We start from the raw sequence: 26,541 nt of genomic DNA, 5'->3' as shown, positions 1-26,541 counted from the left end.
TATTAGAGTGTTCAAAAATACGGTATTGGCTTAAGCTACAGTATTTACTGGAAGCCTGGGAAAATTATTACAATTTTCTTTTAAGAGGAAGAACAATAAAAAAAGCAGAATTGTCTTTCCTCTATCCCCAATATTTAGAGGCTCTACATGCTTATATTCTTGAAAAAAAGAAAAAAACACACTTGCCTCTCTAAGCTGAGACCTTCAAAGCCAAATATTAATGCACATGAAATAGTTGCACTGCAGTTAATTTATACAATGCTTTTTTTTTATTAGAATAAATAAATAGAGCATGGGTGCTCAATCTTTTTATAATACCTTTTCTGGCTTTATTTTAATAGAGAGAAAATTGATTTGGCATATGCCAGTTATTTAATTTTAAAGGATGGCTCTAAGAATATTTTGCATTTTTGTAACACCTTCCTCACAATCACAAAAGCTTCATCAGGATTCCTAACTTCAGTCACAGCTCTCCTATAACACACGTATTGAAGACCAGAGAGGGTAACTTCTTCCCAAGAGAATCAGTGAAGCAACAAAAGCAGAAAACTCTTCTATCTCTCTGTGGCTCCATCTGTCATCCATCAACCCTGCCCAACTCTACTCATGACAGCAATTCTCTAAAAATTAAATTTGTCAAAAAATCATTAAAGGTAAAACAAGCAGAAAATTACATGTCAAAGTGGTTCTCTAACAGAAAAGTGAGTTTGTTTGCATTTTAAGAGAACCATGAGAAAACCAACAGTCAAGCGCATTAGATTCTTCCTTTATGCCCAGTGAACACTAGTGTTATTCCTAAGAATTATGCATTATTAATTATTAATTATGCACCAAAACCAAGCGTTTTCCAGACCTACAAAAATACTAGTCATCAATTAAGCTATCAATAGTGAAGATGATAAATTAAACCAAGACAGAGCAAGTAACTCCAAACCGAGCTTACACCAAACCTAGGTCCTAAAAGACGGGCTGCCATCCTATTTTACTCCTTTTCTCTGCTCAGTAGCCAGACTGGACTGTAGTTATTATCTGACCAGATACAAGTACCAAAGCAGGACCTTTCCTTGAGGGTCTGGCAGCCTCTTTACTCTGTCTGGAACAATTGCATCATCATTTAAACCCAAGGTCCTCATTTCTGATTTAGACGTATCCTATCCGGCATTAAGAGAAATATAATTGCATAAGGCAAGAGTAATCTCACAAGGACAGAGTAGTGCAAAGGTCAGGTAATAGTAATAAAGCAAGCTTGACATGGAAGAACATAAGTTCAAACTCCAAGAACACTTTGAACATCTAAGTACATATTTTAGATTCAGGAGACTGACTCCCAAGTCTGCAGTTAAGATGATTTGGCTTCGCAAAGTAATGCGTGTTGCAGAGCACGGCACGTGCACAGCACAGCTCCTACTGACTCTTGCTGCAGCTGCGAGCCTGAGCGCTGCTGCGCGTCTCCGCAGAGGCAGCCCCAACACGAGGGCTGCATCAGCAGCGACCACCCGGGAAACCTGCGCAGGTCACTTGCCCATAATCAATCAATAAAACCACTGGCAGAAGGGGATGCAATCCAATTCTCTGAACAGCGTTCGCAAGATCATCTCATCCCACAGTCCCCGTTTTAGAATACTTCCTAATTTCTGCCGCTAATAGACAAGAGCCCTGCGCATACAGGCTCCCTGTCTACCCAGCCCCGAGCCACTCCGAGGAACAAGCAATGCCAGGCAAGGAACGAGCCTAGGCTCACAACAACGACATGAGGCTACGCCGCAATCAAAGAGCACGCCATAACACACACACACACACAAGCACCAAATGAAGACTGCAACCACAACATTACTTTTGGCATTTTCTAATTTGTTAACTTTTTGAATTGGAAGCCTTAAATATTTTAACATCATCCTTTACCTATTAACATAGTGCACCAAAAAGCAAAAGCTGAAATAACCAATTCCATCATGGAGCATCACACAAGGAAACTCACGCGTAACAAAAGTACACCACCCAAACCAGCCTTTAGGCCTAAATGGAAGAAATAACTGATGTTAAAATAGTTACCCTCTGTGCAGACTGCCACTAGCGGGCAGGGACCAGGATATGCAGTTGGGTTTCAGAAGCCCAGTGATGGGAGAGGAAGGCACTGGAGGACAGGCATGGTTTCTGGTGACAAGAGGCCCCCCGTGCTCACCCTCACTGTTGTTGGCCACCAGACATCATCTCCCCGTCTGTCCACCGTGCGCTGGGGCCCTTTGCACGCTGTGTCCCAGCTCCAGATACCCCTGCCGGTCATTAGCTCCAGGTGCTCCTCCCTACCGCAGCCTCCCTCCACTGCCACCAGCCTTTCCGATTCCCCGAGTCCCCTGGCTTTCTCCTCACATATTTCACTGTTTCCTCATTTGATTTCAGCCCTCTTGTCCCACCGATTTCCTGATCCGGTCCAACTAATCGCTACTCTCTCAAGCCTGCGCCAGCCCTTCACACTAGCTGCTAATGGGTCCTTCTCCTGCATCGCCTGCAGCCTTCTCCAGGGCAGTGGTGGCTGCCGTGGCCGCCCAGGAGCCCGCCTGCCCCCGTATGCACCCCGGGCCAGCAGCCCAGCGGCTCTTCTCCGCTCTCGCTCAGGCCAGGCGTACACGACACTGACCCGATGGTCACAGCCGTCCATCTAGCCTAGCGTCCTAGCCTGCAACAGCCCAGACCTCCGTAGTTTCCCCACATGAAAACTATGCAGACAGAACTTTTCCATGCTTATTCTCATGTGTTTCTCTATACCATACACTAGTCAATTTTCCTCTGAAAAATACTACAGAAGAACCACTTTGTAAGCAGAGAGTAAGCAGTCCATATTCCTCCGCTTCAGTATTTTGCAAGCCATCTTTCCTCACTTGATACAGCTGCTGCTGTCAGCTCCCCACGGAGCTAGCAGCCGTATGAAAAAAAATGAATTACATTTTATACATTCTAGCTACCTGTTTTATGAAGAAGGAAGGCTGGGATACAGCTTTCTAGCTTTTCTGAATTCCTTTATTTAATACAAGCCTGCTTGCAATGAGGGCCTTCAGGATAATGCGTTTTGGAGAGAGGTATAATAGCGCATCATAACAGACTTCCAAGCCACATATGGCAGAGGTCAGCAGCAAGTGAAAATTAGCATCATACGATGGTTGCTTTGTGTCCTGTGACAAGTGAGTTGCCTGTTTTGTGATAAGTTCTTATCAACAAAAACAACTTTAGGACTTGTTGGCAGCTTCACCAGAGAAGGTTCTGCCTGCCCATGTTAATGAAGAAAGGAAGGAAGAAGGCAGAGTATTAAGATTTTAAATTAATACTGAAACACACGGTAAAATGTAGGTCACCTTTGATAACCATGTTAGACCAAGAGCTGCATGTTTCATTTTTGTGGGGCAGACTGTCAGTCAGGGTTCCTACCTGACACAGTTTGGCTTACAGAGAAATACTGAGTTCAGAGGAAATGCAGGAATTGAAGCATCATAGCTGACTGCAACTAATAACCAAGCAAAGGAACTTGGAAAAGCCTCAGGCAGGAACACTGAGCTCAGGAAAGTGCAGTGTTTTAATACTAACATATAAATATTATGAATGGACTACAGTCCACAGGGAGAAATATATTGTATGTGGAGTGAGTATTTACAATGCCAGACAAAAACAGATGAATGAAAAATACTCAAATAATAACCACAGGATTTTTTGTGGTGCAGTCCATCTAACAGCAATCCAGCGCCGCCGCTTGCCAGTGCCCCACATGCCTTACAGGTTAGCTCTCCAGAGGAAGATGAGGATCAGACTGCACGATCGCGGAGCCCAGCAAGAGGCGTTCGGGCAGCCCCACTCCCGGCCGGCTCTTCTGGAAAGGCCCTGACCCAACGTCAACCCCAGGGGACGGATCCCAAGGGAAAAGCAACAGCTCTGCAAGAGAGGCAGGCTGCAGCATGCACAGAGAATTTACTTGGCCCCATAGCTACCATGTTACAGGCAAGAGACTATTATTTTATCATATCGAATCAAAAGATGCTCATTACTCCGCGTGTAGCTGGGACCAGGCCTGTGGATGGATTTTATATTGAATAAGCCCAGAGCAGCCTCGGACAAACTGAATTTCTGAGGGCAGGTATGATGGAGTTCTGCATAAAACTGAGTCGCTGTCTTGGTCAAAGGAGTTGATGTACGGATTTTTCCAGGAAAACACTGTGGCAGCATCTTCCATCTTTCCAGACACACTTTTTTCTGTGAGAATACTCTTTCCTCAAACTAGATGCGAGAACATGTAATACTCTGCCCTCGGCTTCAGGTTAATTGATTGCTTTTTTTAACTCATACTTTTACAAAATGAAAACATTGCTTTACCAATAGGAAAAACTATGTGAGCAATGTCACTGGCTAAGACTCATTCTGATAGGACTACTTAAATTTCTTAATATGTATTCCATAAAAATGAAATCTTTACAGGATTTATTCCGAAAGAAAGTGAGCAATAAATGTTTTTATGAGGGTTAGGTCACATTACACTCGGAACATACTAGTCACAGATAATCTTTCTGCAGAACTATTCCCACCTGAAATTCCTGGGAATTGCAAAGGATATGTACAGGATTAGAGTGATTTAAGAGGTTTATCTATGGTCAAAGAGTGAAATAAGTACTGCCTGAAATGCAAGCAGTCGGACGCATCTAAATTGCTAAACCATGTGCAAAGAGCTTTATTTGGCATTCTACGAAGCTAGGAGGTTTATTACATCCAGGTTAACAAAGTTTCCCAAAACGTTATGTGTATCTGGACTGGCAACCTCACCATCCGGATTAAAGGCTTTCCAAGTCTTCCTTCCCTTTCTGCTCTCCTAAGGAGCTCTTCTAATTTGCTTTTACTGCAAGTTGCAGAGGTTAGGTTTGTGGGCTGCAGCAACCAAAAAAGAGACAGCCCTTGGCATTGGATACTATTGTGGCCACACAGAAGACAAATATTTTAACCTGCTTTCTCACACTGCCACCGGACACTCCAACCTCAGCACTCCTGCAGATACTGCTCTACCTGTGATTTCCAGAGTCCTGGCACGGAGCCACAAAGATGTCCTGATTTCTGCTAGCATTTTCAAAACTACTGAACACAATTTTACAATTCCTCTCCTAGCTTAGCCCTAATTCATGAGCAAGTCTGAACCAACCTCACCCTCTGTCTCTTATTGCTGAACCATTCCGGCCACTTCTGAGAAAGATATTTGCACCCTAATTGACAGAATTGAGAGCAGGACTAAATGCTTAATGTTCTTTGTATGCCAAATACAATTTATACTTTCAGGATAATTTACACCCACTTTCAGGAGTAGAAAACCAAATACTACATGCATATTTTGCGTGTAACAGAATATACTGGAAAGCAGCACAACCAATACACCCTGCAAAGGCAGGCAAGTAAATGAGCATTCAGAACAGCTTGTGTACAAGTTTGTATTTCCTGCAGATATTTTTACATGCTCTAGATACATTCCCAACAATGTTAATTTTAAGATATTTATGCTTTGCATTTACTCAGCTTTTTTTTTCATTTTTTAATATATCTTTTTTTATCTAGGTGCAAAATCAAGCATAATAAACTACTTCTGGCTGTTATGAGGAGATAGCAATCAAAACAATTTTGAGGTGAATCTTAAATTTTAAGTGACTTAGAGGAGTGGTGGTATAGAGCAGTTCACTAGCAAACAATACGGCATAGCATCTTCATTGGCCATAACCCTCACACATTCCTGGCAGTCAAATATTGAATCACAGCGGGCCAGGCTCCACGTGAGCAATTCATCTACATTTTATCCTAGTGAATTTTGCAATGTAGCAGTATTTCTACAGCAGCGAGAAGATGCATGAATGCCACAGCTACACGAATAGTTGAATCCATAATATTAAGATTGTAAAAGCTGGTAGGAAGTGGGTGACCTTTGCATCACAAACACCTGAATAGGAAAAGAATTGCTCTGCATTCCCTATGGACTAACCAAAAGCAATTTGGTTTCATGTAACACTATGTCATAACCGTGGTAGTATTAAGACATAAAAAATAGATGAGTACAATTTCTAAAGCTACAAAAGACAAGCAAGTCTGTAAAACCAGCATCTGATCTCACAACACAAACGAAAAAGTCAGTAAAATGTTTAAGAACTGGGAATAATGGAATGTGGAAGGCAGAAAATAGAAGTAAAATCAGCAGAGAGAGTCTGCTCTGATGTCAAACTTTACTTCGTTGCACATACATCCTGCCTAGCCAACGTGAAATGCTCCCATCTCTTGGAGAATTCATCAACTAAAAATGAAACAATCCTGCTTTATAAAACACACAGAGAAAAAGGTACTGTGTATTTTCTTTTCCTAGGCTGAAGACCCTAAACCCAGATTTGTTAGATGAAAATACAATCTGAACTTAACATGCCAAAAACTTCGTTTTGTTTGGAGGTAGGGCAACGTCACACCACAACTTAATTCACATTAAAGGACTAAAAATGGAATGACATGGCAAAGAACGTTGCATTACATTGGCACTTACATTTCCCAAATGTCCTCCGGTAGGTTAGCTGGAATTTCTATTAAGCCCCGTCCTCGACAGTCCACCACGTTGTTGCTGCAGGTGCAGGCAGATGGGCAAGTGATGGAACTGGCACTGCACGACGGAGCTTCAGACTGGGAACCTGAGACATAACAAAACGTTACATGTCAGTTTTGAAAAATGATCGCCTGGTATTTTACCAATAAAATACATCATCAGTCCCTGAGTTTTCCAGATCCTTTTACTATATTAAGTAATAATTTATCTGGATTCAGTGAATATAATGTGCTATAAATCAATTGCAGAGAAAATGTATGGAAGACTATGATGTTCTTTTTCTTCCACCATCTCCATTCTATCATAATTTCTTTCCCTCATGGACACTCCTTTAGTCCATCCCCCTGTAATCAACCATATCAGTTTATTTAAATCTAGATTTAGAAAATAAGCCCAAAGATCAAGGAATATTTCCAAAGGTCGCCTTTGCCAATAAGTTTCCATTACACTAACACCCGTTGAGTATTTTTACATACTGAGAGAAGACAGGCATCAGCAAAGACTTATGTTTTCAATATGAGATAACCTGTTATGGTATAAAGACTGGAAATAAAAAGCTGAGTTTTTTTACAGGATTAGACAATTCAGTTAATGGAATCACAAAAAGAATTTATAAAAAAAGTGGCTTCAACCCTTCAAGTCACTTATCAAGATCGATAATCCCACTGAAAGACAAGAAGCTACTTACAGGGCAAGGGTTTAGCATGAGGACATTGCTCTATATACATTCTAATCAACCCAATTTACTGTCATTAAGTTTTTCAAAGCTGCAGCACTTACTTCGATTTTACTCACATGGTTACACGTCTTTTGTGTAATAGTTTGTATAAATACATATAACACAAGCAACTTAAAGCATCTCTTTGAATTATGACCAGACACAGAGGGCTGAATATTTGTACCACAAAGAAAAGACAAAATAGTAATAGAAACAGAAAAAACATGTTTCTTTTTGAGGTTACAGCAGATTAACAATCGGGAAAGATATTCCAGTCCTTTGGTTCAAAAAATCAAAACACTTTACTTGTTAAAACACTCTATATTTTGGCAAATCAGACCTCAAAACTCCAAATCAGGCATCTATAAATGAGGTTTTGAGAAGGTTTAACACAGCATGCATATGTGAGAGAGCGTGTGTGTGTGTGCACGTAACACAGTACAAGTTATAGCTACTTGTATTTGAAGATGCAAGCTTAACGAGTTAAAAATGCACATGCACAACAGGCAGAACAAGCAGCTTTCTTGGGTCTGTGTTCTGGCTAAGGAAGTGCAGGGCAGACATACCGTCGCTGCAAATTAACAGAATCTCTTCAAACTGAATGGAGTTCTGCCAAATATCACCAACGGCTCTGCCAGCTCTGCCTTTCCATGAGTCCAAGGTTTCTGTAAGATTCTAACTGTGTAAATGTCCAAATGTATTTTATATTGCCCTCGAATGCACACGGGCCTCTCTGATCTTTCCATAAGAACAAGAGGTTTTTCTCACAATACGATCACATAGGGATTTATTTTTTCTTTTCATCTGTCCACACTCAGTGTGATATCCAAAACTGTACCAAGAATGAATAAAGTAAAAATCAGTGAGTGCAAGTCTTCAGGGACAGGGAGAAATGTCTGGGCTGGGCAGGAGCCCCTCGGAGCAGCGCTTGCTCTCCAGGGGGTACCAAGGATGCCCGCAGCAAGTTCGGATCTTCCATACGCACTTTATCATACAAGTCTGATGTGCTTTCTGAAGAGACTCTGGTAATATACTACCTTTTCATCAGGACACAACAGCAAAAACACCTGTCATGCATTTCCAGCTATGTTTTAAGAGTCCGTAGCTGCTGGTATTGCATCTAAATCAACCTCTGCAGAAGACTGGGTGGAGCTCAGCTCATCACCCCATGTTTTCTGAGCTGCATTGCGGAGTGCCCAAGACTAAAGGTGTTATTTGAAAGGAGGTTATATCATGCACTCTGAAAAGCTGGAGAAAGGACAGATACACCAACCTTGCTTGCACAGAAAGCAAGCAGCGGCAGTAACAAGACACTAATTAATACCCCACTACGGCTAGGCATTATGAAAGGTCCTAGCACGTTTTCAAGTGGAGAGACTGAAAGCTTTGTCAGAGCGTTACTCATGCTCACCAGTGAGCCCTCCAGGTCCTCTCTGAACAAAGACCCAACAGACAGTTGACTGAAGCCAAGGGGAGTCCTTTCATTTACCCTGAATTCGGACCAAAAGCCCTTTATCTGTGCATTTCCACTAGGAAACAGGATCTTCTTCGTGAACAGAATACTGATAAGTATTAAGGCTGGATAGTGACTAAAGGCTGGATAGTGACTAAAAAAATCAGCAGTTGGATAACCACAGAGGTTCATGGAGATGAAATGGAGAAAGCAACCATTACATCTTTATTTTCAATACAGATGCAACTGAAATGGGATGAAAAAACATCAAAGTTACGTAATGATACGGAATTTAAGCTTACAGTGAAGGAAAAAAAGTAAAGCAAAAAAAGCAAAGCAAAGAGGCTGTCTCTGTGTGGACTCTGTTTTCTCCCTATATAATCAATGACTATATTTCTCATTTCACCTAAAATACCCTGGAAACAGGAGTATTTCTGTAAACCTAATTTCTCATTATAAGCCTGAATTCTCTGAGTGGCCCAAAATATCAGGTACTTCTGTCACTGCAGCATGATATACTGTGCCAGCAGTAAAAATACTCTTGATTCCATACTGAATGCAGCCCTTTATATTTGATTAAACTCTTTCTTTTTTATGAGCAAAAGCGGATCTAGACTGTATATCTCTGCAAACTTTAGTGATATAAAATGACTTTGTGCATAAATGATCATTGTTATCAAACGGTTTTGCTTATGTTTTTCTTTTGCAAAAGATAAAACACTATATTACACATGAACGCTCCACAGCCACTTAGTCCATATTTCATCAGCTTTTACATGAACAATCATCTGCTGAGCTAAAGGTTTCTTTAATCATGCTATAAAAACAGAATTTGAAAATTGATTTGCATTAAACTGCAATTAAAGCAGGATGTATGCTTAGCTCCATAGCAGATCTGTAGAATTAAAGCATCAAAAAAACCGAGGAGTGTTTAAACAGATATTTGTATAGCTGTGGAGAGATGCTAAAGAAAGGACTGGTCAAGAAAACAAGTCCAAGTACACTATGGAATTTGAAGTTCTGGAAATTAAAATGTGGATGTGATTTTCCTATGTATACACAAGGTAAGAATAAAGAGAGATCCAAGGTCCCAAGGCAATACAGCCTCAAATTAAGGATATTTCATACATAAAAATTAATTCTCCTTTTGCTGGCAATACTTATTGAAATGAAAAGTTACAAGAAAAGCATAAATACTTCAGGTTTCCTTCTTCTGTCCTTTACAAGCATGGTAAGGTCCTTATTGCATGAATGCTACGAAAAGAAATGGCCACGAGAAGCCAGCTGCATGCACAGTATTTCTCTTTGGAAGTTCTCCTTACTGTCTGTCATCTTGTCAATTCAGACTTTTTTCTGTTACACAGCAGCACTAGTTCACCACATTAATTATATTTTTGTCTAATAGATAAAAAGGATCAACTCACTTATATATTTTATTATTAAAAAGCTAGGATAGGAATCAAAATTAACAAAAAAAATTACGGTTTTTGTGCCTCTGATGTAATGGAATGATAGCCTCAATGATTATGGTATTTAGTATCTGGCATGCTATTAGCCTGCACCACTTAATTTAATAGTCTCAGACTGGTTCAGGAGAGAACGGAGAGACTTAGGACCCAGCAGTGTACAGCAAAATGAAGTACTCTTTTCAAATAAGCATCTCATTGGCCTCTAGCCTTTCAAGAACAGCAAACAGACTGAAATTACGATTAGAATAGAATGGTTACGGAGTTTAAATGTCAACAGGCATTTAAAATAAATTTTGCAATGACTAAATAAACCAAATAATCTCATTTGCACTGGCACCCAATTATGGCACACTAAGTAGTGTGCTTTATTACCGCCTTGCCTATCCAACTGCCCTTATAGCAACTCTTTTCTACCAGCAAAACGCTAGTTATTTGTCAAAAATATTGACTGATTTTAATATAAATCTGACAGGATGTATTTACTGGTTAAAAATCTGTGGTGACTTTAAATCATTTTAAGTATGGCAGACATGAAATTATTGATCAATAAACAAAACAGTACAAGTACTGCAGTTCTGTGGATATGTTATGACCTTCTGTGGTTTAATAAAATGACCCACTGGAACTTTCGCAAAGCCGGGACAGTCAGTCATTGGCATCTGAAATCAATTACTATTACATGAGCTGTAATACAGCTTTTACTAGATTCCCAGTAACAAGACCTCAAGAAGATACCTAAAACAGATGTATTGCTCCTGACTAAGTGTTTGCATCCCAGTATTAAAATACACTTGTGTGCTTATAGTGCTGTGGAGAGAGATGGGCAAACCAATCACAACTAACCAGCCACAAATTTAACATTCCCTGTTGATGGCAAATACGCCACTAAGGGAGAAAAATTTGTACAAATGTGTTTGTTCTACAGCAATGTACAGCAAATGGTTTATGCAAATATTTCCATCTCTGGTCGTTCAGCAGTTTTTCACTGAGCACAGCATTATGTATTTATGATTAGTGATTTGGACGCCTGATTGATGATGATAATACCTCCCATCAAGTTCATGGTATGCAAAAATGTGCTTGTCATGAATATTCATTATTTGATTCAAGTTCACTGTTTTGCTGAACATTCCCAAACAGTAAATTTATTTGTTAAAAATTCATGGCATGTGAGCACAACTGTGCTGTAGGCACAGTCAACATAAATTGGTTTACAAACAAATATTTAGGAATAAATAGGAAATAACCAACTGCAGCAAAAGGAGAGGTCTGGCATAATGAAAAAAGCCTACATTATTCAACAAAAATATACTTAGCGTATTTCAAAATGTACCGGTAAAGCAACACCTAAGGAAAATCAGACATTACTTCACATTGCCTTAGCCGAAAAGCAATAATATTTGTAACTATTTAATTAATAACAATAGCCCCAAAATTGCACGGAATTTTTCTAAATGAAGTGGAAGATGGCAAAACAAAGAAACAGGCTAACCGGTAGCAGTTGAGGTCTAGTAGGCAGATTTGTTCTGTTAAAGGAGTAATAAAAGCTGCAACACAGTCTAGGAGACAACTTAAATCCTTGCTAAATTATGACAAAGTTGTTTTTCTCTCAGGGAATTTTATTCCCTTTAAGTCTCTGTAGGAGACATTGAAAAGTTGGCGCTCTGGCACATCTCCAACCCCCTCCACCAACGTCCTCCTCCAGCCTGGAGGACGCAGGCCTTTCCCCTGAGCACCCAGGACTTCCCTTCCTCACTCTGGCACCCCGAGGAAGGCTGTTAGCAGATATTCGCCTCTTTGGTTTTGTGCATTATGTGCTCTTCCGAAACAGACTAAAGACAAAGAAACACTGCTACTAGAAAATCTTAAAAGACATAGTGCCTCTGGAGTCCAAATGGCATCTGTGCACACTAATCTCATTAAAACCAGTTCCACAATTTGTATCAGGCACTCTGGGAGGTCCATATGAAGTGACAATTAAAAATAGGTCCCGAATAATACAGTGACCTTATAAATATATTCAGGTATAAAAATGGAGAGGAATACAAATTATTTAAGGGAAAGGATAATACCTATACAAGATCAAAGGATATATAATAGTCATGACCAAATGTAGTCTATCAAGGCAGCATAGCTCTGGAATGGCTTTCTGAACAAGATACCAGGATTAAAGAACCTGGATTGCTTCATGATGGAGTTTGATAAAATTATGGAGGGGACAGAAATAGTTTAAGACTATATTTTGAGACCTGAAAAGGCAGCTGATACAAGGCTTGATCCTGTTTGCCTTGCTTCTGGGCTCCATTTTGCCGTGCTTCTGGGCTCCCACTGTGTCCTGCAGCAGCTAAAATAGAAGTTCTTTTGCCTGACTTAACGCAAAAGTTGGTCTCTTAAGGAAGAGGACAAAGATGGGGTTCACTTTCACACTGAAGTATGAAGTTCCAGCCTTTTGCGAGCACACTTTGGTAAATTCAAGCTGTTTATGGTATATGGAATTCATAGAATAAAAGTCTTATAGACCTTCTGGCCTAAATGCTTATGTCTGCCTGCAATTGCAAGGAATGAATTCAATGAGCCAGGCGATCCCTTCAGTTTTAAAGCAAATTTATAACATCACTAAATTTCATTATCAATAAAAGAGAAATTCATATGTACCTGACACTGACTGTACCTAACTTTTTGCCACCTATTCATTTATGCAATTTTGCACTTACTTTATAAACAGTTCTTTGAGTTCTTTTTTATTTAACTATCCAGGTGCTGCCAACTAGATATACATCTCAAACAGAAAATTAAGATAAAAATGAAGAAGTTTATAGATGTGATTCAAGAGTTTGGCCACATACTCAAATCCAACCTCGACCCCTCATATTTAACATACGTAACAATGCTCCTCTTCCTGAGCTATAGCTCAGAACAAGGCTGGGGTACTAATCTGAGGCACCACATAGTGCCATGAGGCATTTCCATTGTAGACCAAAACATTGCGATCGTACTAGTTATAAAACAAACCACTATTTTTGTCCGTTAACATAAAAGCTAATCATATGATTATTCTTACAGCAACAGTTCAAAAGCCAAATGGCTGAATAATTATACCCCAATCTGCCATCATTACACAGGCATTAAAGAACTACACAGGGAAAGTGAATCCTACGCTACGGCGGGGAAAGACAAATCCGTAACAAATGTAATTAGCCTGAAAAGGTATGACAATTTTCTGACAGAAAAACTAAATTTACTGTAATTTAAAGGCAATTTTCAGCTTTGGTCTTCAAAGAAATATTAAAGACCTGAATAAATATGTACGTATCCCTCAGATTTCTAGGACAGTCCCCAAAATAAAAAAAACTGTCAGTGGCATCTTACGTGTGAAACAATCCAAGCGCATCCTTAGAGTATGAAACAACACAGACGCAGACGCCACAGGAACTTTAAATTGCTAATAAGAAACTTAAACTTTCACGTGTGTAAACAGAAGCCTTCTTCCATTCAAGCCAATGGAAACAGAAAACAAACTCTGGTAAGCAGCAGGAAGCATCGCTGTGAGCCTCCTCCAGGATTTCACTTCAGGAGCAGCTAACGCATGCCTAGTACCGCCATGGCTCTTCAGACCCGATCTCAGTTTTAGCTGGGGGTAGCAAATCATAGCAGGAGGCAAAAAACCTTTCAGCGTTCCACAAAAGGCTTCTAAGAGCACATTGAAAACACAGTTTTTTCCAAAGGCTTTAAAAGTCATACAAGCCTGACATGCTGCACAGAACCCACTGTAAGAGCACTCAGGGGGTCTTCTGACGGTCTCACAAAGTACGAGCCAGCTTAACAGTGACAAAAAGATAGCATTTGCCTAACATGACTCACAGGTCACTTGCTTGGAAAAAGGCCAAAGTCGGATCAAACGGCCGAGCTCACTTCTGAAACATAACAAAATAGCGGTACATCGAGGATGTCAGCATGGCAGAAGGTGACTGTTCACACACACACATGCACAGGAGAAGACCTACCCTTCCCACCTGGTTTATCCAGGTTGCTGTGGCCATCAGCAGACCTTCTCTGGAGGCATGGGGAGGGACCACTCCGTTCCCTCGGGGGTAGTTGCTGCTGCTCAGCAGCGGCAAAATCTGCAGCAGTAGCAAAAATTCCTCCCCCTTAGTTTCCAGGGAGCCCCAGTTTTCCATGCTGGCCGTACCTCCACGCCCCGTGCTCACAGGAGCAGACCTGCTGCTAGTTACACAGATATACTATTGCACAGAGGCTTTTACACAGGAGCAGATGGGGGGAGCTGCCGTCCCCACACGCTTTTCCTTTGGCATCTCTCGAATAGTCTCGTTAAGATAACAAGCTTGAGGAGTGTTATTTTCTTAGTTACTCATTGCTGGTTTTCTCCTCAACAATATGCTACAAAGTTATTAAGAGAAAAATAGAGTGAGACGATCTACTGAGTTCTGTGGTCTGAGGCAGGGATAAAGAGCTATGTTTTAAGACTCTTTGACCTACCTTAAAAACAGATAAATCTACTTCCCTATTAGGGCTTCCAGTCTGCATTAAGCAGCAAGAAGCTAACATTGCTTCTTCGTTATTATACCTCAGCTGCAGCTCCACCATGTGAAGCTCTAGATCTCAAATTGAGATTTGAATCAATCCAGTATTTTCTTAAAATCACTATCAGTCTCTTTACCAGAAATCACTAGACCCTTGGTTCTGATAACAATTTCTCTCTGGCATCAACTTCAGACTGAGGGAACTCGTAAGGAACTTTAACCAGTTTCCTCCAGAATTATGCAACTTCACTTTCTTCAGGGTCTTGTAGCATCCTCTGAATGGGAACTAAGGATCAAGAACCAGAAGAAAAGTCTAGTTTCTAAAGAAAAAGAGAATGATTTATGTAACTAAGTTCCTCTCTGCAAGTCTTGTTTCATTATTAAACTGTCTTAGAAAAGCCGTTAAAAATTATCTATTTTAAACGTACATGTAGCTGAATTTCTTACTGTAAGATATATAGAATAACTCAGCTCCAAATTAATTTCAAGATTTGAGAAACTGATGAGAATTTGTGGCTTCCTACATGAGAAAAGCATGCATTCCTTAACTCTTGGAAATACACATCCCTGGTCCGTTCCAAGAAATCTCATCTAATCTTCATAGTCCATTTTAAAAGGTGCCCACCGTAAAACACCCCAAGGCACTGGCCAGAACTGTAACAAGCCTGTATCAGTCTGGACCTTCCGGGTCAGCACCAAGCCCTAACTCACTGCCTCAGAACTGGCAGCAAGAGTATGGTAGAAAAATTGGTATCCCTCCCGTATCCACCGAAATCCACCGAAGACCTCTACCTGCTCACCTACCACATGGTCTCTTTTACAAGCAACCACCGAGAAATAAGGACATTCGAGCGAGCTGTTCTGATGGCACCTAGCTGGGGACAGCCGTGCATGCCATTCATCTCCAGTATGAGACATGATGCTCTTGAACCAGCTTGCTTTATTCTTAGATATTCAGTTCAGATGCATATTTATTTTCACTGAAAGTCATCTTTTCATGTATATACGTAAGAAAACCAGGAAACCACTTTCAGAATTCATCACTGTAGCAAAAATCAAAAGGCGTCATTCAGTGGGTCCTGCACAGAGCACTGAAAAGATGAAGGCCCTGGTCTGCTGACTGGATAACCTCATAAACCCACCGCCTCCGTCTGCAAACGCAGGTGACAGGGCTCCGCAACTTACTTAACTGATCAATGTGTACACCAACCTCAGCTTCAATAAGTAAAAAGCATGTAGAAGAGAAGTCCAAGAGCCACAGTAGAACTTACATAAGAGAAGAAACAGAATGACTATCCCGAGGGGAGAGGGAGGCAAAGAGCTAGAGAGACGGACAGAAGGAGAGAGAGAGAGAAAACCCAGGTCAGCAGTGAAACACCTGAATGTGACAAGGAAGCTGGTTTTGATCCAGGCAAAGACTGGAGGGCTCTAGCAGCTACCAAGCATCAGCCAGCCCTCCCAGATGCTTCTCTGCAAGCTCAAGGAATATAAAAATAAACAGTTCCCAGGCACCACAGCGAAGGTAGTATTTCACATGACATTACCTCTTTACTCAGTGTACCGTTCTTGTCACTGCACTGTGGCAGTGAATTGCACGGTTATGGTGGAGAGGGAAAGGAGAAATTTATCATACTATTTGGACCTTATTGAGTGGGGCATGCACCCTACGGCTGTCACACACTACCCCTTCTCCAGTTGACTGTCCTAAGTGAGAAGTGTATCGCAAAACACTTCCCCGAATTCAGCTGTGCAGAGAAAGGAGCGTGCCTGGAGGTTTCTTGGGGAACAGATGGCTTCAAGGCAGAGCTCCAGGAAGGCTGCTCCATCAGGGGCGACTCTGGAGGAGAGACCCTCCTGCCAGGAAGGGACAGCTTGCCTCGAAAGCCAGCCAGAAGGCTTGGGGTGGTGACGGGTTGGCCAGCAGGACCTCAGCATGCCCCAGTGGTGAGGGGCCACCCACCTCCAACCCTCTGCAGTCCCCGTTAATGACCTTTCCCTGCCCTCTCAGTAATGCAGATCTGACCAGGCGTATTTGCAAACTTTTCTCCAGGCAACTGCATGCTATTTAATCCTCTACGGTTACCTACTGTCCTGAGCCAGACACTGCAAGGCATGGACAAGTAAAATCTGGAATAGCTTTTCCACTGCTTACAACTTGCCTAGAAGTGCCATTTGAATTAGCACTTTTATAATTTATGTGCACACATTGAACATTTCCAAAAGACCAAACTCTCAATTTACGTAGGTATATCAGCACATAATTCTGATTTCGGCAAGAAGGTCTTGGGGGCTTTTGCACCTGATGCTTATAAACAATTACTCTACAAGAGTGGTAGCGTGGTGCCCCAGAAGGAATCAAGCAACTTGGGCTCCAGTTATAGTACGCATCTGTCAGTGTTTTACCGTATCTTTTCCAATTTATGTTATTCCTCAGTATATACAATTTAAAATTTACTTCGTAAGTAGCATTTGTTGTAAAATTTAAAAAATGCATTTTTGTATAGGGCTCAAAACAACCAGAAAACATTTTTTTAGGTAACTTTTTCTTCTTTCCCCAAATTATCTCCTACACTTCATTCTCCTCTTCCTGGTTGAAGCTTGCAGTCTTTGAACAGGAATGCTCTGACGAAGCTCCTTTTACTGTGTAGGAAAAGCTGAGAGCTTTTTTTTCCTGTGATGACATTCCCACTTCCATAAGAACAGAAGTGCTTGAAACTCTGAGCCTGTACCGAAACAGAGTAGCTCAGTACGTTGTATTTCAGCACTCCATAACTACGATGCAAAGGCAGCTTTCACTGCCAGCTTGAGGCTAGTTACTGTGGTTCATTTAATCTTAAATGGTGTAAAATTCTTTTGCAGAGGGACAAGTTCAGTTCACTGCTCACCTCCTGTCCTAGTCTGACTTCATAGTCAAACACGACCAAATTACACTATAAAATCAGGAATAAAAACTGCAGTAAGGAACTGGGAAGGTTTACATCCTCTTTAAAGTACCTATCCACGTAGGGTTTTGTGAAACTACCAGGTAGGAAGTGGGGTTCTCTGCTAAATCTTCCCCTAAAAGGAGCTCTTCAAAAGCATTTCTTTTTCAGAATATTTATTTAATTTTCCAAATGTGAGATAAGGGATACAGTTGATGGACTGTCTCACTGGAATCTTTTTTCCTTTAATTTTTACTATTTTATTTTTTAATAAACAGGAGGCCAACCTTGATAGCTCTCTTACAGGGGAGGGTGAAAAAAAAATGTCTTCCTATACATTCTTGGTCCAACAGCACTGTCTAACATCCTTTTCTCTTTTGGAAATCATGATCTATGCAGAAAGCTTCATTTGGATCAGTACTGTCCACTTGACATTTCTCATTTGACAATTCTTGTTTCCTCTCCCGATTTAAACAATCCCTTTTTCTTTCACTTCACTCTATCATAAATCCCAATAGTTGAGCCCTATCTGAAACTTTTAATTTCATAAGAAAGAAATACTGTGGTTTCTTCTTTGGTAAAATGAGATTCCGCTAATAGCTTAACTCATTTATCCATTTATTTTTATCCTTCTCTCTCCCAAGACTGTTATATCCCTAAACTTCTCTTTTGGTTCAGATTCTAATGCAATTTTTCAGATATTCTGGCCATCCTCAGATCTTCCCAACTGCATGAAAGTTGCAGGTGCTCAGTATTCTTGAAAATCATGCCACAAAAATCACTTGTTGCAGGACTTCCATGTGTCTATTGCACTTCACACGCATCTCCAGGACTGGGAGTAAAGTTAACATCCATGGTATAGTTAAGCTTGGGAATAAACCCTCATCCTTCAAGTACAACCATTTCTCTATTGTTTATGGTCACACTGTTTATGATCTGAAACTACAAAAATAAAGGCATTCCTAAACACATTTCTAGCACCAACACTCCTAGATCATTTCCGACAGGCAGCCCACGTACCAAGAGGACACAGCCCTACGGAGTGGACACAGGTAAGGGAACGGACAAGTGAACAAAAGCAAGCACACAGGAGATTAACAAATTCTTGAGTCCTGTTATTTAATTCTTGTATTTACTCCCTTCAGGTGTTTACAAAAATACCTAAGTAGTAGCTAGCTCAAGTCAGTTATTTTGGTAGGTGCTTTACTGTAATGTCAGGCATAGTGCATTAAAGTACAACAAAACTTTCCCACAAACTAAATTTGCTCTTCTTTGACTCAAACTCTAAGATGACTCTAGGGGATTTCAGGCTTATTATGTGATCTGCTGAGGGACTTTTTTTCTTTTTTTTTTCATTTGGCTAATCTGCTGAGAACTAATCTGAAAGACTTACTGTACAAACCAGAAGGGACCTAACCTCTACAGACGCTGATGCAGCATTGGCACTACTATGGCTGCTGGGTGTTCACCTGGTAGACCTACATGCTCAGGTCCTGTCTGATCCAGGTCAGCATTCCCAATTGCCATCTCCTGTGAGAGAAGTGACCACGACCATACCTCTTTCTTCCCTCTTTCATACTACTTCCATGTGCTAGGTTCATCTCTTAAGCTCAAAGTCCTAGGCTAGCCTAAGTGCGGACACCATCCATAGCTGTGGAGAATATACAAAGGGTGGTTGTAACGCTTCTGCCTATCTGACTGGCTGCCTTTTTTATAGCAGGGTCCCCAACTCCTTCCAGGCTCAAAGCTATGAAACGAAGCACACAGTATCCAAAGATCTGCAGGCTATCAAGATTAGGACTCATGTCCACTTCATAAGAAGCCCCCTTCCCTTTTACTTTTTTTTTTCCCCCTCTTTTCCTCTTTTAGCCCTACAACCACCGTATTCAATATATACTGCAAAAACTTGTGTCTGATACCTTCCTTTCTTTTTTACCACGTTGCCTTGCTTCTGCTCTCCAAAATCTCTTCCTTTCAGCCAAAATCAGAGATCTCTCTTCCAATTATACTTTTTTCCTTCTTCTTTGTAAAGTAAATGCATTTCTATCACCAAAGAGCCAAGTGCAGTTCAGGAGACTTGATGAATAGGCCCAACATACAGATACAAGGTTTGTGGGTTGGGCTGATATCATCAGGTGCATTTATCAATGAGGAAACAGAGAGGGGTGAAATGCCGTGGCTTGCTAAGAATCCTGCTTCAATCCCGGGGATAAAATCTTTACTTCTGGATCCATAATCCAGTCTTTTATCAACAGATTCAGATTAGCATTTACTTTTTCCTTTCCTTTGTTTTTCAGTCAACTGTAGAGCTCTTCCCTTGAGAAATACCACATTATCCCCACTTCACTGATTTCTTATGTTGATACCCTTGCCAATACTACAGTAGAAAAAATCATTTAAGAACAGAACCACTAACCGAAACACAGCAATTCATATAAAGCTGGAAAAAAATTAACAATTTGATATACTATCACACAATTTAGCAATGATGTAACCAAAACAGCACTGCAACAGAAGACAACTAATACAATAATCTTCCATTCACTGTTTCCATGTGCATTTCAACATGAAAGTGTCAGACGATAGGCAAATGAAGAATCGGTATCATTACCAGAGCAGACGAAGTCCTTCTTCTGAACCTCGGCCACGAGGAAGCCCCGGAGGCTCACAGGTGCCAGGCAGAAGGTGAACTGGCCGATGGTGCGCCGCTGCCGCAGCCAGTCGGAGAGCCAGGCCAGGTGGCAGTCGCAGTGCAGGAAATTGGAGTGAAGCCGCCTGCAACACACACGACCGCCCCGAAGTTACACACGGTGCTTCGACACAAGACACAGACCAGGGCACACACGCACAAGCCTGTCTGCCACTTTTCTACAGCACAAGCAGGATCACTGCAGGTTACCAGTTCCAGCTGAGTCAGGTTGTGACTGTCTATGTTGCCACATCATATACAAACACACACGTGTAAATTAATATCATGATTTAGAATGTCTTTGAAGGATAAAATTAAGTGAGAGTGAGACTATAACCATAAAGAAATACAATTACTTTTAATCAAAAATAATCTGTAGTCCTGATCACCTCCTACAGGTCCGTCATGAGTTGACCATCCTGCAGAAAAGAATTTAAGATGCCTCAAAGTATCATTTTGCCTATGATTTTTTTAATCAGAAATAAATGCATGAACATGATAGCTTTAATTGAATCCAAAGAATGACTGATATAAACAACAGAACCAGGCTGACAAACAAGCTAACAGATAATGCTTTCTTCTCCTTTTTAAATTAAAAAAATACAGAGGCTATTGATACCTTGTATATTGTTGCATTGCCTCTATCAGTTCACTAATGCTCTTTTTACTATGACCACGTAAAGCAAGCGTTCAGGTTCTAAACAGGAATTTCTAACTCCTGACGAAGAGGAGGACCCCAGCAGCGCCATGCTGAAGAGCCGCGCAGGGACCGTGGCCAGCGAGGGAAGAGGAGGAAAACCTGCTTTACTGGGAGGGTGACTGAGCACTGGAGCAGGTTGCCCAGAGCGGTTGTGGTGGCTCCATCCTTGGAGACGCTCAAAAGCCATCTGGACGCGATCCTGGGCAACGTGCTCTAGGTGACCCTGCTTGAGCAGGGGGGTTGGACTAGATGATCTCCAGAGGTTCCAGCCAGCCTCAACCCTACTGCGACTCTGTGAAGATCCAGCTGCATGGCTCCCCTGCCCAGCTCGGCTCACGCCTGCCACTGGAGACTTCCACACGCATTAGCATGCTCAAATAATTAAATAAATAAATAAAATCTGTAAAACGATGACACATTTGGGGAGTGAATCCAGTATGTCTGATAGCTACTAAACTTCAGGTCAAAACAAAAGCTGAGGACATGAATTATTTCATTCCTTGCAATGAGTCATAGGTCTGTATGTCACACCAAAGGCAAAATGATAAAACAGACTGAAAATCCTGTCAGAAATGGTTAGACGAAGCATTATTTATTAATATTACAGACATTATATTAAAAAAAAAGCCCACAACTGGCATGCACAGGATTTAGCCTTGTCCATCCACCAAAGGACTGAACCGTCTATCTGCGAGACCTCCGGATGGCACGGTGGCCACACGGGTCGGCAGTGGCGCCGGGCTGACAGGCACAGAAAAGGGTCGCGAACTGGGAGCTGGGAGTTTGTCTTGCGGAGACCCAGCACACTGGCCCCCTGGGTATGCCAGAAGATGTAACTGTCTTAGGAGGATGGGCTAGAAGAACTTGTTTTTAGAAACCACGTCGCTATTTGATTGGCAGTGCAGTAGGTTAGATACCTGCGAAATGTTTTGTTCTTACGCACTGTTCATCTTTCTGGAACATTTTGATAAACATGTTGTGTTGATTGAAAGAACAAATAATTATGTTTACAAAGAAGGGAGAGCAAGTATCACCTAGGCAGAAACATCCAGAGTACAACAAGGCTGTGTCACCTTATAAAGGGACCACTGCATTTAAACTCTCAAAGTATTGTCCCTTCCCATCACAGCAGGCAGCCAGCTGTGAACACGAAAAGCACTCAAGTGATTCAGTGCATTTTCAGTTTACCTTTAAATAAAAAATCTTTTTAAAAAATAATGCAATTGTCTATCTCAGCAGTCATTCGCAAGTGCAGAGACAACAGGAGACCTACCATTAAGCAAATAAGTATGAGGGCCAGGCTTTAACATAAATAAAGCTGTTTCGAGCCAAGGAAAGCAGATCAATAAAAGCTAATTCCTGTCACTTCCAATCAAGTCTCAAAGATCAATAAAACTTAACAACAGAAAGGACGGTTAAATAAAAAAACACTAGCATGGAAGAGCTGCTTTTTTTAAAGAATTCCTCTAGTGTTTCAAATCCTACTAGCACTCCTTTTTTTTCTTTTCCTTTATTCAATGTGAGCAGCCACATTGAAGTTGAATATGTTCTTTATTTATCCTTCTCTGTTATTCCTAAATGAGCAGGTTGTTTTGAGAGCCACGAAGGAAAAGCCATTTATCCGCAGAACTCTCCCGGCTCAGGCAGCTGCAGCGTAAGCAGCCCCAAGCGCCCGAGTGCTATGGGAGCTCAGCAGTGTCCTGGAGGGACACACATCGAAAAAACACTACCCACGCGGCTCCGGACCTCGACGAGCTGGGAACGAGGGCTGGTCCCTGCTTCGGGAACGTTCAGTCCAGGCACCCTCTAGAAAAGCTTCTAAAAAACATGTCCAAGTGGGAAGCTTTTGGAGAAGGTGGACAAACAGATTATCGTTTTTCAAGAATACTATATAGCCACCATACCATAAGGAATATTGGTCCTGATCCACTTGGACTGAATTTGAATTAAGAACCAAGAGATTAAATATTACATCTTAGTCAACCACTGTGCCTCGCACAGCTTTCCCCTCTCATGCGAAGTTTAGTATTAATGGAGGAGAAACAGGTTATCAAGTCAAGCTGGGAAACTAGAGAAAGTACTAGAATATTTCTACCAAAAAATATCCTGACACAAATATTTTACATAGGTGAACAAAAGCAAATCGGTTTTGCATTTGCTCAGATGTACATTAGCTGCTAGGACATTACTACCTGTTTCAAAAAAACCCTTGGCTAAAAACAAAACAGGATTATCCTAAAATCTGAAGAGAAGATGTTCAAAAAGTATTGAATAAGTTCCTACCTATGTAACGTTGCCTTATTAATAAATAATAACTATAATTAATAAAGTATTAATTGGGAGAAGTGATGGGGTGACTTGGGGATAGAGGAATAATTTTAAACAAGGAGCAGCAGCAGAAAAAATTAAGAAATACTATTTGTTTCCTGTGTTTACCTTGTATTAATTGCTATTTTGATGACTTTTATGTCTCTGATGAAATGGACGGGGGGAAACACAGAAAACTAAATCATTTGACTATATTTCCACCTGCCTACATATGTTTTTTTAATCTCTATATTGAACTGCTTCGAAGGGTACTGCATGTTATTTGGCAGTCTTTGGAGACTAAAACATCCCACTTGATATTGATAAAACTACCTTTAGAGAACATAAGGTGAATGAATACAAATGCCAGTTTTTAAAGGTGCCCTTTTAGCCACAGACCCTAAATTAAATTTCCAGCAAATCCTTTTAGAGTTGGTCAGCATTCATGTTCTATAAAATGTGGCTCTCAGAATTCAATATAAAAGCTTCCCTTTATAAATCCTATTTATGACTTCCTTCCTTTTTTTTTTTTTTTCTTTTTTCTCTTAATTACAACAGAGGGGGATTAGTCACTGTAAGTCTCCAGGGAGCTCTGTACAAAGCCATCTCTGAAATTAAACTAAAAGGAAAAAGAAGGCACTGAGCTCTGGTACCAGGCAAGACTGATCCGAAGCTGCCAGGCAAATTTTCAGGACTGCTGTGGTAGAGGCAGGAGAGGCAACGCTGCAGGAACCTTAACCCTACCCCCATCGTCTTTATCTGTTCTTCTAAAAGATGAACATGCACCTTCCATTTAATTACTCACACTAACATCTGTTAATACCATCCTTTAATGAAGACGGTAAATGTAAATCAGAGGTTATCTTACACAGATTGACATGAGCAAGAGCCATGTCTCTTCAGTTCAGTTAACTTCCCTAGAATAATTTACACATACATATGTGGCATCCCTGACACATTCTGCTTTCGAGTAGCCTGAAAAATTTTTAGCCTGATTACTATTGCCCTTTCTTTGCTTTTAGGAGTAAACACATCTTGGTTTGTTTTGTATTTGGGAGTAAAACCAAAGAAACTTTCCTTAAACACAACTTTTTCTGAAGCTATATATTCCCTAAAGGCATTTAAAGGAATAATTTATTTAAAGGAAATGCTTTGGGTGGGCTGTGGCTAAATTCCACAAATGTACACAGTCTAATTTCAATGTCTTTGTCTTCTGCTCTGTTAAAGCTGATCAGAACTTTTCCAATGGAATAATATCCAGCTGTAGAAAAATGGATTTGACATAAGAGAAGTTTTTATGGAAAATGCATCAGAATTAGCAATGCTTTGTTTTGGGAAGTAAGTAAAAAGAAAGTCTTTGACTTTTTCCTTCAAAACAATTACTTGTTTCAGAAATTGTTTCGAATTTCAAAAGAAGAAATGGGATTTAAACAGAGGGTGTTAAAAACTTAAATAATCTGATCTATCCAAGCGGTTTTTACAACTTTGGCGATAATCTAGTTTGGAACAAATTTTGACATTACAGAATTTCCCACAGGAAAAAAAGTTCCAGGTTCAGTTCCTCGTAAAAGCAAAATCTTGATAAAACTGGATCTTACTTATCAGCTGGGTAACGGGAAGAATCACTGCAGGGCCCTGGGAGCACCAGCAGCCCTGGGGGCACCAGCCCACCCCGGGGGGACGGGCCCAGCCACCCCAGCAGCCCCCATCACCCCAGCCCTCAGGGCTGCGCTGGTTTACTCATCTTCTTCTCAAAACAGTTTATATTGGCAAAAGACTGAACTAAAGCTGTCACAAAAAGCCAAATATTCAAAGAGTTAGCTTACACCGTTGTGGTTATTTTCAAAGATATTACTTACAGAGTCCTGATCTTCGGCATGTGATTGAAACTGGTAACAGGAATGCGGGTGATGTTGTTGTTGTTGAGAGTACTGTTAGGAGGGGGGAAAAGAGAGATCAATTACTTACATTTCTTCACCAACACTATTTACAGCAACAAACTGCTTCAGCTCTCGTAATGAATCTGCTCGGCTGCAAACAATAAGGCATGCTGACAAATATCTCCGAAACAATTTGTGACATGTCAAGAAAGATATTTTTAGGGCAAAATAACCAATAACTGCATACAAATGGAGGAAGATTACTATTTCCCATGCCCTGCTCTGAGTAGCAAGAAGCATGGGAGATGAGTTTTTATCTGCTGCAGGAATTGATTCAGGCTTCGTTGGCTAACCTACCACTTTGGTTGAAAAACTGTTGCAACCTGACTGGAGGAACAAACTCATCCACCACCACGTGAAAGCCTGGGACTTGCACTGCTCCCTCGCACGCAGAAAGGGGGCTGTTGCCTCTCTCGGGCTCGTTAGCACAGCTGCCTCACAGGGACGGAGGGCTCAGACTGCCCTTTGGCAAACGCGTGGGTGGATGGGTCCTGCTTGCTGGGTTTCCTGATGGAAAATACACCGGTACTGGAACGGCCCATAACACAACAGCTCATGACGCAGGTGGGTAAGGTTTGAAACTGTTTTATCGGAGCAGAGCTTAAAGAGAAAATGATGTGAGCTGCTGGTCGGGACCCCCTTACCGCTTCTTTTGATAAATGAACTGACTAGGTTATCACCAAGCGCGTGCGCTGCTCCCATTTCTCTAGCTCCTAATTATACTCCTGACTCGCTCACAAATTAGCAGCTATGAAGTCTGGCACGGGAAACACGGAGCACTCCAGGCGGGCACGGCTGCCACGCTCGGAGGTGCAGGGCTCCAGCGCTGCAAGGCAGCGGCCCAGCTTGTCACGGGAACTGAGCCGGCGGGTGACCACCGTCTACAACAGTAGCAGGTTAAAGCCAAGTTAGGTGATACCATGCTATGACTGCTTTATTGGTAGCTAGACAACGTGCGCGAGCAGCTCGCGCAGGGGAAGCGGTGCACGGGCCTTGCATCGCAGCAGCACGCCTCCTTCGCGACCAGCACCCTCGCCGGGACCTCAGCGTAGCGCTGTACCCGACGGGCCCACGTCAGCAAGCTGCACTTTGCACCAACACAGCAAATTACCCTTCCCTTGCTGAACCGGCGCGCGCAGCGAGCACTGCCGGAGGCGGCAGGGTCTGTCGGCCGAACAGGGACCCGCGGGAGCTCTCTGCCG

The 26,541-nt window shown here is 41.5% G+C and overlaps 1 protein-coding gene across 3 annotated transcripts in view; it reads right to left on the bottom strand.

The window, feature by feature from the left end:
- SLIT3 (slit guidance ligand 3) overlaps positions 1-26,541 on the bottom strand; it is a 509,126-nt gene that overhangs the window by 169,607 nt on the left and 312,978 nt on the right. For all 3 annotated transcript variants that reach the window (XM_026098439.2, XM_064520837.1, XM_026098440.2), the window contains 3 exons: positions 25,259-25,330; positions 20,315-20,478; positions 6,545-6,686 (listed from right to left, as the gene is read on the bottom strand). In XM_026098439.2, coding sequence (XP_025954224.1) covers positions 6,545-6,686; positions 20,315-20,478; positions 25,259-25,330 — 378 coding nt within the window. The remainder of the gene's footprint in view (positions 1-6,544; positions 6,687-20,314; positions 20,479-25,258; positions 25,331-26,541) is intronic.

This window comes from Dromaius novaehollandiae, chromosome 15 (genome assembly GCF_036370855.1).
Source record: "Dromaius novaehollandiae isolate bDroNov1 chromosome 15, bDroNov1.hap1, whole genome shotgun sequence".
NCBI classification, from domain to species: Eukaryota; Metazoa; Chordata; class Aves; order Casuariiformes; family Dromaiidae; genus Dromaius; species Dromaius novaehollandiae.
The sequence above is the reverse complement of the archived record's forward strand: the minus strand, read 5'-3'. Positions and strand labels throughout refer to the sequence as shown.